This window comes from Calonectris borealis, chromosome 2, assembly GCF_964195595.1.
Source record: "Calonectris borealis chromosome 2, bCalBor7.hap1.2, whole genome shotgun sequence".
Taxonomy (NCBI): Eukaryota; Metazoa; Chordata; class Aves; order Procellariiformes; family Procellariidae; genus Calonectris; species Calonectris borealis.
The window spans coordinates 132,946,618-132,958,769 of record NC_134313.1 but is presented as its reverse complement, the minus strand read 5'-3'; the positions used below and the strand labels follow the sequence as shown (position 1 = coordinate 132,958,769).

Here is a 12,152-nt window from a genome sequence, read left to right as displayed (position 1 = left end):
AATTTTAGGAGAAAAAAGGAAAGAGAAGGAGAAAAAAAGGGCAATACTGAATCTAGGAGCACAGGAATCTGATATTAAATCTTTAAGTTCTGCCCTGCCACGTTACAACAAAGTCCAGTCAAAATCTGGGCAAGTGCTGGGGTACCACTTGTCTAAAGCTCATGAAGGATTTGCATCCTGTCCCTTCCCAAGCCTCGTGGACTCGTGGCACCATCCATGTTTCCTTTAAAGATCCTTCCACGTAGCAGATCAGTGTTCCGTACCTCTTGGAAATCTGTGGTCTGGAGTCTGTAATCTAGAGAAAGGGTTTCTGAATCCTGGACCGTTTCATGCCAGTGCTCTGGCTTCGTGCAGACAGCCCTCTTTGGAAGCAAGGCACGCGTGTGCAGGCAGAAGACCTGTGCTGGCAATGGCAGGGGGCAGTTGTGCAGCACTGCGGAGTAAACTCATTGTGGGTGACTGATGCTTTTCTTTGTTGCTCCCCTATGGACCCAGAGGTACAAGTACTGTATACCTCTCTTGCAACTTAATATTTGCTCTAGTGAACGTACCACTGAAAGCAAACAGGAAAAACAGAAATATTTGGAAGGATTCAGAAACTGTGGAGGCGATGTAAAGGAGAAATTAAATGAGGGTGAACTTTGAAAAAAGTCGATATCACATATTGATAGGTTTTAATTGAAACACATGCATTTAATATAAAGGGGAAGCTTTAGGAAGTGATAGTGCTAAAAGATTTACTTGCAGGTGGATAGATTATTAGACCTGGTTTTGCAAAATCTTGTAATGATCAAAAAAGTCAGTGTGGTTTTGAATCCCGAACTAGATTTGGAGAGATTTTGCATCAGAAAACACTCATCCATTGAAGAAGCGACATTTTTGTAGGAATGTGGTAGGTGAGGGAGAACTTCTTTTGGAAAAGATTCCGTATATCTAAGGTTATTCTCTCTTTTTGCCCGATGGTCATGACATACTACTGGGCTATGAAAAATTACCGTTAAAGCCCTTGGTCTGGCTTCCTCTTGCAATCCATGCTCCTAAGTGAATACTGGCTGTTCTGCTGCCGGACCTGTGTAAATTATTTACCGGAACAGGAACTCAGAGGTGGGTCTTCTTCATACTGGGTGAGTGGTCTAACCATGTGTCTGTAGGCAGCACCTTTATATGATTATGAAGACTGGAACAACTTCTATAAAAGAAACGGAGAGATCCCTATGTCCACAGCAGCCTGAGAAATCACCTGAAATATATAAGAATTGGGAGATAGGGGAATGACAGCTAAAGCCTTTATGTGGGTCCTCTAGTTATTGGCTCCTTTTCCATGAGGAATGTCATCTAAAGGATTTATTCTTGTTTTGGTTCAGAATGCAATCTTTCTTTTAGGTCTGGGATTCAATACGTTGTCTGCCTCTCCTGTCCTCCACATTTGAGCAGAGTTCTGAGTTTCCTTTCTCACTAGCTTTATCTATCATTATCTTGTGTTTTTTATGTGTTTCCTAGCCAAATTGGCTCACAAATTGGAATTGTGAATGAAATTTAACTTCAGTTTTCAATCCTGAGTATTGCAGTGATCAGGAAGATGCTTTGCGTGAGTCCTGGTGGCAGAGTGTGCGTGTAAAGGTGGGGTTTTTCCCCCTTTTCCTCAGCCTAGCGTGAGGTGACAATGGAAGGTTTCTTTTAGTCTTACTGCTAACAATCCACATGTTGATGCCTGATAGGAAGAACAATGCTGTCAAGGTTACCATATTTTTCATATGTATACACTGTGGGTTATCTCTGGCTTGAGAGTTTTGTTTGTTTTTAAACGCGGGCCAAGTCAAACCCTGCGGTTTAGCAGCAGCGTGTATTGTGTGTGTAGGGATAATAGGAGAGAAGTTTTATTCCAGGGCTCCTTCCTCAGTAGTATCCTGGTCTCTCGTGGCTTGTTCGCTCTCGCTTGTTCTTGGATATGAGTTATCTGTGAACTCTTTTTTTTTTTTTTTTTTTAGAGAACTTTTTAAGGGCTCCAACTTACCTGAAGCAGAGTTTATATATGTGCAAATACAGTGCTATTATTCTAGGCCTCTGGGATATTATTGCTCTACAAAATATATGGAGGCTAATAGAAATGGCTGTTTCGTGACGTACCATGTACTGTTTGTTACTTTGGGACTATAAAACTTGATTTGCTTGTCAGTCTAAGCAGACCTAGTACACAGTAAACAACCCATGTAGTAAATCAAGGTGCTATGCACTCACCACAGAAGTCATTTTCAAACAAAATATATATCGCGTTCAGTTAGGAGAATATGTGCTAAATATCCCCATTATAAATCACGAGTCAGAATCACAGAAGAGTGATTAGTCAACTTGCGGGTATTTTTCCATTTATATTGCCCTGTAAAAGTAAATAGTTATTTTTCATTTCTTTATCGTTATTGGTTACAACAAGATCTATTGACTTGGGATTTACCAGGAGCCAGTACCTTTTAATATTGTTGATACTTTCAGATTTCTAATTGTATTCCTATAGAACACAAAAACAAGACAAGACATTTATTTCTTTTTCATTTTCTTCCACCATCCCCCATTTCCCTTCTTTTCCCAGAATATCTCCATGCATAACACAGTTGGAGGAGCAATGGCAGGACCTGGATCTCACCAGCTGACAAATACAAGGATGCCAAACCACGACACCAGCGTTGTGATTCAACAAGCCATGCCGTCTCCACAGTCCAGTTCGGTCATTACGCAAGCACCTTCCACAAATCGACAGATTGGGTAAATCCATTTCCATTTTCTCATTTCTCCAGTTTTCTGGCTCCAGCAGCTGCATGTAGGACCAGATGTTGTCCTCGTGGTTCCTGAGGTTCAGCTGCACGCAGGACCAGATGTTGTCCTCGTGGTTCTTGAGGTTATGGAGCTCGCACTTGATCCTGCCAGCATGTGGCAAGGACCCCTGCAACATGCGTTGCAGACTGGGGGGGAATGGCCAGGACACTACATCTACTCCAGACCTGGCGCTTCAGTTCAAAAGGGGCAGAGTGCTGTTCTTGCAGGAAAGTCCCACTTTCTCCTTCCATTTTTTTGTTTTTATCTGCTTTCATTCAAAGTTCATGTTCTTTCTATAGCTGCTCTGGGAAGAAAGACAGAGTATTTCTGAAGCTGATCCTTTCACTTCCTTAACGGGAATTCTGGGTGCTCACTGGGATTAGGCTATTGCCTAGGTACTCTGTTTAATTGCAGAATGCTAGAAGACAAAATAAAAAGACCATCAAGATAAATGGAGTTTGGCACAGCCACCTCTGTGAGCAGTTGCTCAATTTGTGATGACGGATTGATATTTATTCCCATAGATTGACAATATGGATGCTTATTGTATTGGCTTGAATGCCAATTGTGTGCTCACGTTTGGAGAACTGCATGTACAAAAACAGACGTGTCTTGTACACTTGGTTACTTCCAGCAAACATGAGGTCCTTATAAGTCACAATATCTTGTTTTTAATTATACAGAAACTGCCCAGATGGTTTGAGGGTACATTTTTTTTTCACACAAGTCTGAGAATTTGGGGGGCTTTATGCATGAAAACATGTGGACAAAAAGATAAATCAGTGGACTGAGAATGAAGCAGCGATCTAGATTCATTATCTGTCATTTATAATTTGGTCACATCAATTATATGATAAGTGCAAAAGCAGTTTCTGTCCCCAGTCATTGTCTAAATAATTGATGAGCAACTTGCAATCTCTTCAGAGTAAAACCAAAAAGTGAAATCCTGGCACTGAAAACTCAAAATCCAGTTATTCTTAAGTTTTCTTTCAATACTCCTGATGGGGCAGGATATAGACCACAGGCTCTCTGTCTGCCAGTGCCGTGGTGGCAGGGATGGCCCGAGGCACTGACCGCTCCGTAAGGGTTACCCAGCCACGCACAGGACATGGATTCCACGCGCTGCCCCAGTTTTGTGCTCCTGGCAAAGCTCCTCTACTTTCCTTGTTACTACTATTTTAGGATTTGGTTCTTTTAGCATAGAAATCTGATAGTATGGGTAAGGTAAACATATTTGATAGATGTGCCTTTGTATATGTTATGTATTGACAAAACACAGCGTTCACTGAGATTTCACGTGCAATACCGTCTGCCTGTGAATCCAAGCAAGTTGTTGTTATCAATGTCCCATTCTGTTCAAAGACAGGGGCCTGGGAGAGAGAGAGGGAGGAAGAAACACTTTCTTTTTCAGTTTTAGAAAGAAAAGCAGCTAATGTCATTATTTGGGTTAAGGATGATTAAGCTCCTGTTCAAATTCTGACTTAATAGGTCTAGTGGTAATTATGATCCTAATTAAAAACAAAAAAAACCCCAAACAACTTTTAATACTCAGTGGTGAGGTGTTTTATATGGGACTGTACTTGGCTTCCAAACAATTGTTTCTATATAATGAGAAAAAAACTGCATGTGGTTTTGCAAGACCCTGTCAGTCAGGTTTTAGGTTTGCGTTGGTTCAGGGCCATGGTGATTAGAATCTCCAAAGTTGGAGGGGTTGAGGATAAAAAGGCCTATTTCCTAGTCAGTGGTGAGCGTCTCATTTGGGAAACTTTGTCATGACAGATCTTAATTCTCCCCTGTGATTGAATCACACAAATGTTTCCTAAGTCTGAGTCTAAAGCTGCTCTATTGGGAGGCAATTGTCAGCATTTTAGTCTCTGTGTGAGTTGGTGTGTGAATGAGACTTATGGTGTGACCTCCAGCATACTCTGTTCCCCATTCTTCCCTCTTCCTAGGAGGTTTTGTTTTTTGTTCATGGTGTGTCCTAGGAGATAATTGCTGCATTTTGGACTTCATCTACTTGCCAAAGTGTTGAGCATCCTTGTTGTTTGTCTTCTTTTCCTTCGGTCTTTTCCCTGTGGTGCCTGTTTTATTTATTCAAAGAACATATCTTGTCATTTCCATTTATCTTCATCTTATCCTTCTAAACATGCTAAGAATTATATCCAAGACTCATTCACGAGGAATAGAGATTGGACAGTGGTTTCGATATTAGGCAACTGAAGAAAAATCCAGATGGATTTAGAAAATGAGTTCTGCACAGTTTGGTGGTTTTGGTTTGGCCTTACAAAGTTGAGATGGTTCAGTTTTTTAACAAGCGCATGTTCTGAGGTGCTCAAATCAGTGGTTTTGGGTTGGGTTCCCCCCCTTTTTTTTTTTTTAAACATCTGAAGCTGCCCCAAAGCATAGATGAGTCCTTACCATGGAGAATTGTGCCAGGGAATATGCCTTTTAATGAGCAATAAAACCAGCAGAGAGCAACTGGGTAAAACTCTGATTGAGTTAGTTCTGTAAGAGCAGAATCAAGCCCTAAAGGTTATATAGAACCATCTTGTAGCAATATTCAGATTTTTATCACAACCACAAATATTTTAGTGTCAGACTATGGCCAAGCCACCTGCAAATGTTTGTGATGGCCCTACTCCAATGAAAACAGGGAACAGCAATGAAAGTCTTCATTTAGACCCTGCTTGTAGGCTGTGCTCCAGTAACAGAGAATGGGACCCACCTGTGCCCGCACACAGCTTGTTTCATGGGGAGGAGTGGGCGAGTTCACAGCAGCTGACATTCCCGAGGGATGTAATTTTTCCCTACTTTCTTCTCTCCTTCTCTTCTCCCTCCCTCTCCCTCCATCCTTCTCCCTCCCTCTCTGCCTCTCTCTTTTTTCCTATCCCCTCCTCTGGCTCTGGGGGCTTGCATATGAAATGGGGTATTGACAGAAGGCATGGGAAAACATGACAGAATGAGCGTTGGGCAAGCCTTACTGGCACAGTGTGTACATACACATTGTTTCAGGTATTAAGCTTCAGCTACTACTGAACAGGCATCCAGCCAGATTAATCAGAAAAAGGGAAGAGCATGAAGGTTAATAACTTAAAAAATAAGGCAGGGTGCAGTCCCACTTTCCTCCCACCACGTACCTGGTTGAGAACAAACAGCAACATTATCGTTACAGCAAACTGGCAGGCTGGTATAAAGGTCCCAGCGAGTATTTCTGTGGTGAGGCAGTCTCTAACCTTCTTGCCATCCCTCCTCCCTCCCCCCCAAGCCTTTAGCATGTGGGAGGAATGCTGTAACTAGTAACTACTTGTGCTGATGAAAAATCAGTTGAGGAACACTTAGCAGTGAAGGGTGTCTTTGGCTGATTAATAGCACATCATTTGGAGATAAGATACATGGAGGAAAAGCAGTAAGGCATATGGAGGAAGGGGAGAAAAAATGATATAAGACATACATTTGTCAAAGGTAAAGGAAGGCAGATAAGCTGAATCAGCTCAAGATACGGGACTGAACTAGGCCGTACAATAGCAGTGTTTGTCTTCTTTTTTTAAATAACTCCGTTATTTCAGTGACTGAGTATTCAGCGATGTATGTGAAAATTATGGTCAGACAAATTGGTGACAGCACAGTACACTGCGTTGCTTTATCTGGGCACGTCTTTTGCTAGGTAAGATGTCTTTTTCAGACCAGCAAAGTCTGTAGGTGGCTGCAGCCTACCACCTCAGCGTTCCTGGAGAAAGTAACCTGCTGCTGTTTTTCCAGCTAGTGGCAGACATGGCTAGTAATTATTCCAGCTTGAAACTCACTGGTATAGCTCTGTAGCTGAAAGGGAACACAGGAGGATTCAGGGTTGTCACAGATCCAGCAAGTTGTTAACACTGTACTAAATGGAGAGGGAGACATGAGTCCAGTTTCAGTGAACTCAGGCTCCAAAGTGGACATAGACCACTAACCATGTGATGTAGATTATGTTTTCAAAATGTTGTAGAGCATTTTAATCAAGATAAGATGGTCTCCTGGCACAGCATCAGAAGGGAAAAATTGCAGCCACGTTTGGTGAAATGCAGGCAGGTAGGAGAAGGCAACAAGAGGGATTTGGAAGATGCCTCTGGTGCCTTTATGTATTGAAGAATCATGGTACCAGTGGGAGGACAGCCTTTCAATCCCCACGTGCATCATTCATTTTGACACTTATGTGTCTTCTTCCTGTTCCTCTCTCTTCCCTTTCATGATGCCATATGTCTCTCTCTGTTTCCAGTTTATCATCTTTGCGTGGGGTTAAACGCTGTCCAAACAGAGGGTCATGGAAAACGCAGTGGTCACAAAAACTGCCTGTAATGGGACTAACAGAGGTTCGGTGACACAATGAAGAGCAGACTCATTGTGACTGGCCTTGGGGATTTGGAAAATGAAAAAAAAACTTCTCAGCTCTAGTCTTGATCTGAGGGACCTGAGATGGCAGAAGGACAGGGCTCCTCTCTGGCAAGCACTGGAGTTTTACCATAGCAGCAAGCTACCTGAGGCTGCACCTGCTGGTTGACTTCTCGGAGTATCCTGCTATCATCCTTTATAGCTTGAGGAAACAGAAAAGTCTCCTGTAAAAGATGTTCACGGGCAGGAACCCTTCCATAATGCAGCTAGTTCTAGAAGGCACTTGGAATAGGCTGGTGACTCAGAGGGATCTTTGTACATGCCAGAGAAAGTCTCTCTTTAAGCTCCCAATAAGTTGGAGGAGTGTGTGGCATCAAAGAGGCCATGGAAAGATGTGCTTTTATTAAATTCAAAGACCAGTTTCCTTTCCAGGAAACCTGGGATAAAAGCCTCTGTTCCAACTCATGTATTTGAACTGAAGCACCACAGTATGTTGTGGGATGAGAAGAAATGTGCAGTGGGAGATGAAGTATCAAATGACCTCTTGGTTACTTGATCAGGTCCATTCCGTAGCCTCGGTTGTGCAGGATGTAAGAACATCCAGTTAGATCACTGGAAGGGGAGGAAGAGGGAGAGGTGGGAAAAGAGAGCATCTGACAGTGTTGTTCTGTCCAAATTTTTTTTTTCTGTCTTTGTACTCAAAGTTGGGCTTTATTCCCTGTTTAGTGCGCCTGTTTCTTTTTCTTCTGTTTATGCTAAGACATGTTTTCTGTAGCCCCTTCTACTACGCTGACCATGGCCAACCTTAACATGGAATCCCATCAAGCCACATCTGCGCAGCAGCCACAAGTCTCTGGGAAGCTCAGGTGAATTACTTAGGAAATTATTACAAGCAAGCCATTCACAGAAACAAGTTGTCTCATAGCTTACGGCTAATAGACAGAGTGATGTGGGAGAAAACGGAGTCTGATAGATGGATCCTTTCAAGCCGTCTCATCCCTTTTAGCTAGCAGCTGCCCAGGTCCACGTGTTGACCTGCAGACCGAACCGTGCCGCTCTGCGTGAGACGTTTGGAAGCTCTGTCTGCTCCCCAGCCTCCCCTGTTGTTGTTTGCAGCGGCATGTTCAGGAGCTGCTGACTCAATCTCTTCTGCCACTGCTGAGTCAGGAAGAAAAAGAGCGAACAGCACCGGTCCGTGTGTCAGACACAGCACAAAGGGGTGATTGTTCACAACATCTCGCTCCTATCCCCAACCACGTACTCCCGTGCCTTCTCAAAAACGCTTTCTTGCTGTAAGGTCTAGGGAGGGGTTGGAAAGTACTGACATATATCAAGATGACTTTCAGGAGACTGAAAGGAAGATCATTAGCCAGGTAACAAATAGCCTGTCAACCAGGAATGGAGATGGTTTAGTGTGTTTCTTATCTGACTTGAAGTCAACTGTTATCCTGAAAATTATGTGCTTGTTATACATGTTGGTTAAATTTATTAATGAATGCATTATCTTATGCCTCATACTTTCTACTTGACAAAAATCCTAAGCTTATTAGAAATGTTGCTTGCTCACAGCAACAACACCCAAAAAAAAGCATCAGGGATATTGTGTGACTTGCTGGCCACTGACTCTTATTAGGATTGTTGCCTGAAGTTACGAAGAGAAACCAGCCCTCTCCCTCTCCTGACGGCTGTTTCAGATAGGTAGCGAAACCACACTCAAGCCAATTCTTACATAAGGGGTTTCTAAGAAATGGATCGTGATGTTTCCGTTCTGGAAAGCTCATCCCACCCAAGAACTATAGGAAAGCAAAGTCAGAATAGTGTACTGCACCCAGAACTGTGAACAGAAATAGCGAGCTTTCATAGGCATAGGTTGGCTCTCACATCAGAGTAAGTCATAAGTAGAATTCAAATATGATATACAGAACTTGGAGAATACAGCATTGATTGCTTCATTTTAGTGGTTGGTATCTCTTATGTACCTCCCGTGTATATATATATAAAATACTCACTGTATAAATCTTCTTTAAAGGTGTCATCAAAATTTATAGTCAGAGCTTCTGATTTATATGATTCTTTGAACTGAAACAGATGTAAAATCATTTTCGGATGGAAGAGGATCTCAGAGTTGCTGTGGGTTTGATGCGACAGATCAAGCTTTCTTAGACCAGAAATTATCATTAGAGCTCTGCACAGCCGAATCACGTAGCTCTGCTCTTCATCACAGGGTTGCACTTAACACGCCCTGATGCATGGTTCCAGTGTGTGTTTTATCCAAGTGTCAGCCTGTTTGACAGGTAACTAAGCTGCAGTAAAACACTAACTCAAACAATATAGACTTTGTTTGGTGTAAGGCCTCTTTTTATTTCTTTCTTTTCTTTTTATTTAAGAGACTAATTTGTAGGTTCCAGAGAAAGAGCAACTTTTGGGATGCCGCCTCACATGTCAGTTCAGAGAAGGGCTTAAATGTTTGCTGGGGGTGGCACAATGGCTATAATGATGGAGTAGAAAGTGAAGACCTTTATGTGCAAAGAACTCTAATAAAAATTTAGTTGCTCGCTAAGAAGTTATGTTTGTATCTGTTTCAATAAGGGAATTGACATTGATGTGGTGAACAGAAACCACTTTGATTTTACATGGTTTGTTCTGCCAGTGTATTTTTTGAACACTTTCAAAGGGATATAAAAACATACTGTAAGTTAGTAAACTACTATAAGTTAGTAAACTACTATAAGTTAGTAAAGTATTAATGTGGTTTGGGTTTTTGGTGTTTTTTTTTTTTTTTTAAGCTGGTACCTGGCTGAAAACCAATGACAATAGTTCAGAGGAAAATCCCTGGGGGAAAACACAGAAATTATAGACTATGCGTAAAGTGTATGGATTCTATTTTACCACCTGTAAAAGTAGGCGTCCCTATTAATTGATGAATTGAGTTTTAGAAATCAGTGGTACGGTATGTTATACTTATGGACAGGCCAAATAGGCATTTGAAAAAAAAAAAACAAAACCCAAACCAAAAACCCAATACAATTTAAATCAAAAGTATAGATAAATCTAAGACGACAACATCACCAAAATGACTTATTTTAAACAATGAAATGATGCTTGATTTAGAGGGAAAAAATAATTTAAATAAATCGGTAATTTTGGAGACCTTCTAGCAAAGTTCCGCGGGGTAAATCATAGTTTTAAATTCTCTTAGCCATGTTTAGTAACAAATTGCAAGGAGCTAGTGCCTAGACAGAACCTGCAGGTAGATTGAGAAGAATTTATTTTGATGAGGGCATGAAGAGTGTTCCTTGGAAGAAGGAACAAATTAGAGAGTGTGTTTTAGAAACATTTGCTGCTATGAGCATCTGTATTCTGCCAAGAGACCTTTATTCTGAGCTCACATAAATGAAGTGGAATTTTGCCAGTAAAAGAAGGGGTTGTGTTACTCCAGTTGTAGGATCCAGGTCCTAATTGGTTTATGAAATGAAGGGGGCAATCTTTGAGCTATTACCAGCTTCCTCTGCTGCAAGTGAAGTGAATCGCAGCTGTTCTGATAGGGTCCATAAAAACTTGGCGAGGTAATAAAACGTTTTCAGTGGACAATTCTCCAAATGAGTGAAATCCAAATCCCTCGCTTATTTGACAGTCTTCAGAGAATTGTATATACTTCCTGGGGAATTCTGAGTTATATTATGTTACTTTTATCTAGTTCTTTAACCATAGCATCCAGGCTGACTGGTGCTGTAAATGTAAGGGCTCAAAGTAACATTCTTACTTCTTTTTAACCCTACAAATTGAAATACAGTGTGTACATATCAATCATTTGATGTAGAAAAAAGGTTGTGCCTGTTCTTCGTTTGCTACGTTTTTATGTTTTCTTGCTTGCGTCTTTATACTTTTTTGTCTCCCCCATCTCTCGCTCTTTTTTTGTGAGATTAAAAAAAAAAGGCACGGTTAGCATCAAATGATCCTAGACAGGAATTATTCTGGTGCTTCTAGTCCCACGATTTCTTTAATGAAAATAGTAGCTTTTGATCTTCCTAAGTTTTCTTCAAGCAACTTAAAATTTTCTAGACCTGATCAGAAGTCAGATATGTTAATCCTGACTTCTTAGCAGAGCAGTTGTTCTGAAACATTTGTTCCACTCATGGTGGTTTTGAGAGTGATTATGTACGTCTAACAGTCCCTAAAGATCCCTGGCGCGGGTTCAAGTACAACCTGACATTTTTGGTATCATTGTATATGTTGAGGAATTCACAATTTTCCGTGAAGACTGTTCAGTATTCATTTAGAATTCCATTCTTCTTCTCAGCATTCCTGGCATCAAGCATTTTTACTTAGGGCCTGGATGTCTTTAAACATATCTTCCTCCCCCCTCCCCAAATGTCTGTGATTTCGCAGGCAAAGATGGGATGACCCCACCTTTGAAAGTAAGATGACCTAAAAAGAATACAAATAGAGAACATAATGAGAAGTTTCTTAAAGAGTAATGAACTGTGTTTCCAGGTTGGTTAAATTTCAGCTGATTGGGCTTAAAGCTCACACTGCTGGGAGCATCTACTTTCACACCCGTAGCTGGGCGTTTATACAACATACCATCGAAGCTTCTCCCTTTATATTAGTCCTCGTATGGTGGATGTTGCTTGTCCTATCTTAGATAGGCTGCTGCCTCTGCTGTCTAGAGGGAGACCACGCCACTGCACTGCAGCTGCAAGGTGCAGTCTGGGCAGCCTCTGATCTTAAAGGAGTGCGACTAGGAAGCAAGTGCTAGCTACAGCTGAGTGTCTGGCTTCCTTTTCTGACAGGTGGTTTCTCATACCACATGTCACTGGCTTGTAACATGCAGTAGGGTTGTCCCACGTATTGCATAGGAAGATGTTTATGAGATGCACCGATCTGAATGGCGATGCTCTCCTGGAGCATCTGGGCAGAGCTGCATGCAGGAAGCTTCCCTGATGGACTCGTGGGTAAAGCTTGTCTTCTCA

The 12,152-nt window shown here is 41.7% G+C and overlaps 1 protein-coding gene across 1 annotated transcript in view; it reads left to right on the top strand.

Annotated features, from left to right (window-relative positions):
• The window catches only part of CREB5 (cAMP responsive element binding protein 5), a 219,689-nt gene that overhangs the window by 45,948 nt on the left and 161,589 nt on the right, over nt 1-12,152 (top strand). Inside the window, exon 5 of the mRNA XM_075143491.1 lies at nt 2,588-2,760. Within this exon, the coding sequence (XP_074999592.1) occupies nt 2,588-2,760 (173 nt within the window). The remainder of the gene's footprint in view (nt 1-2,587; nt 2,761-12,152) is intronic.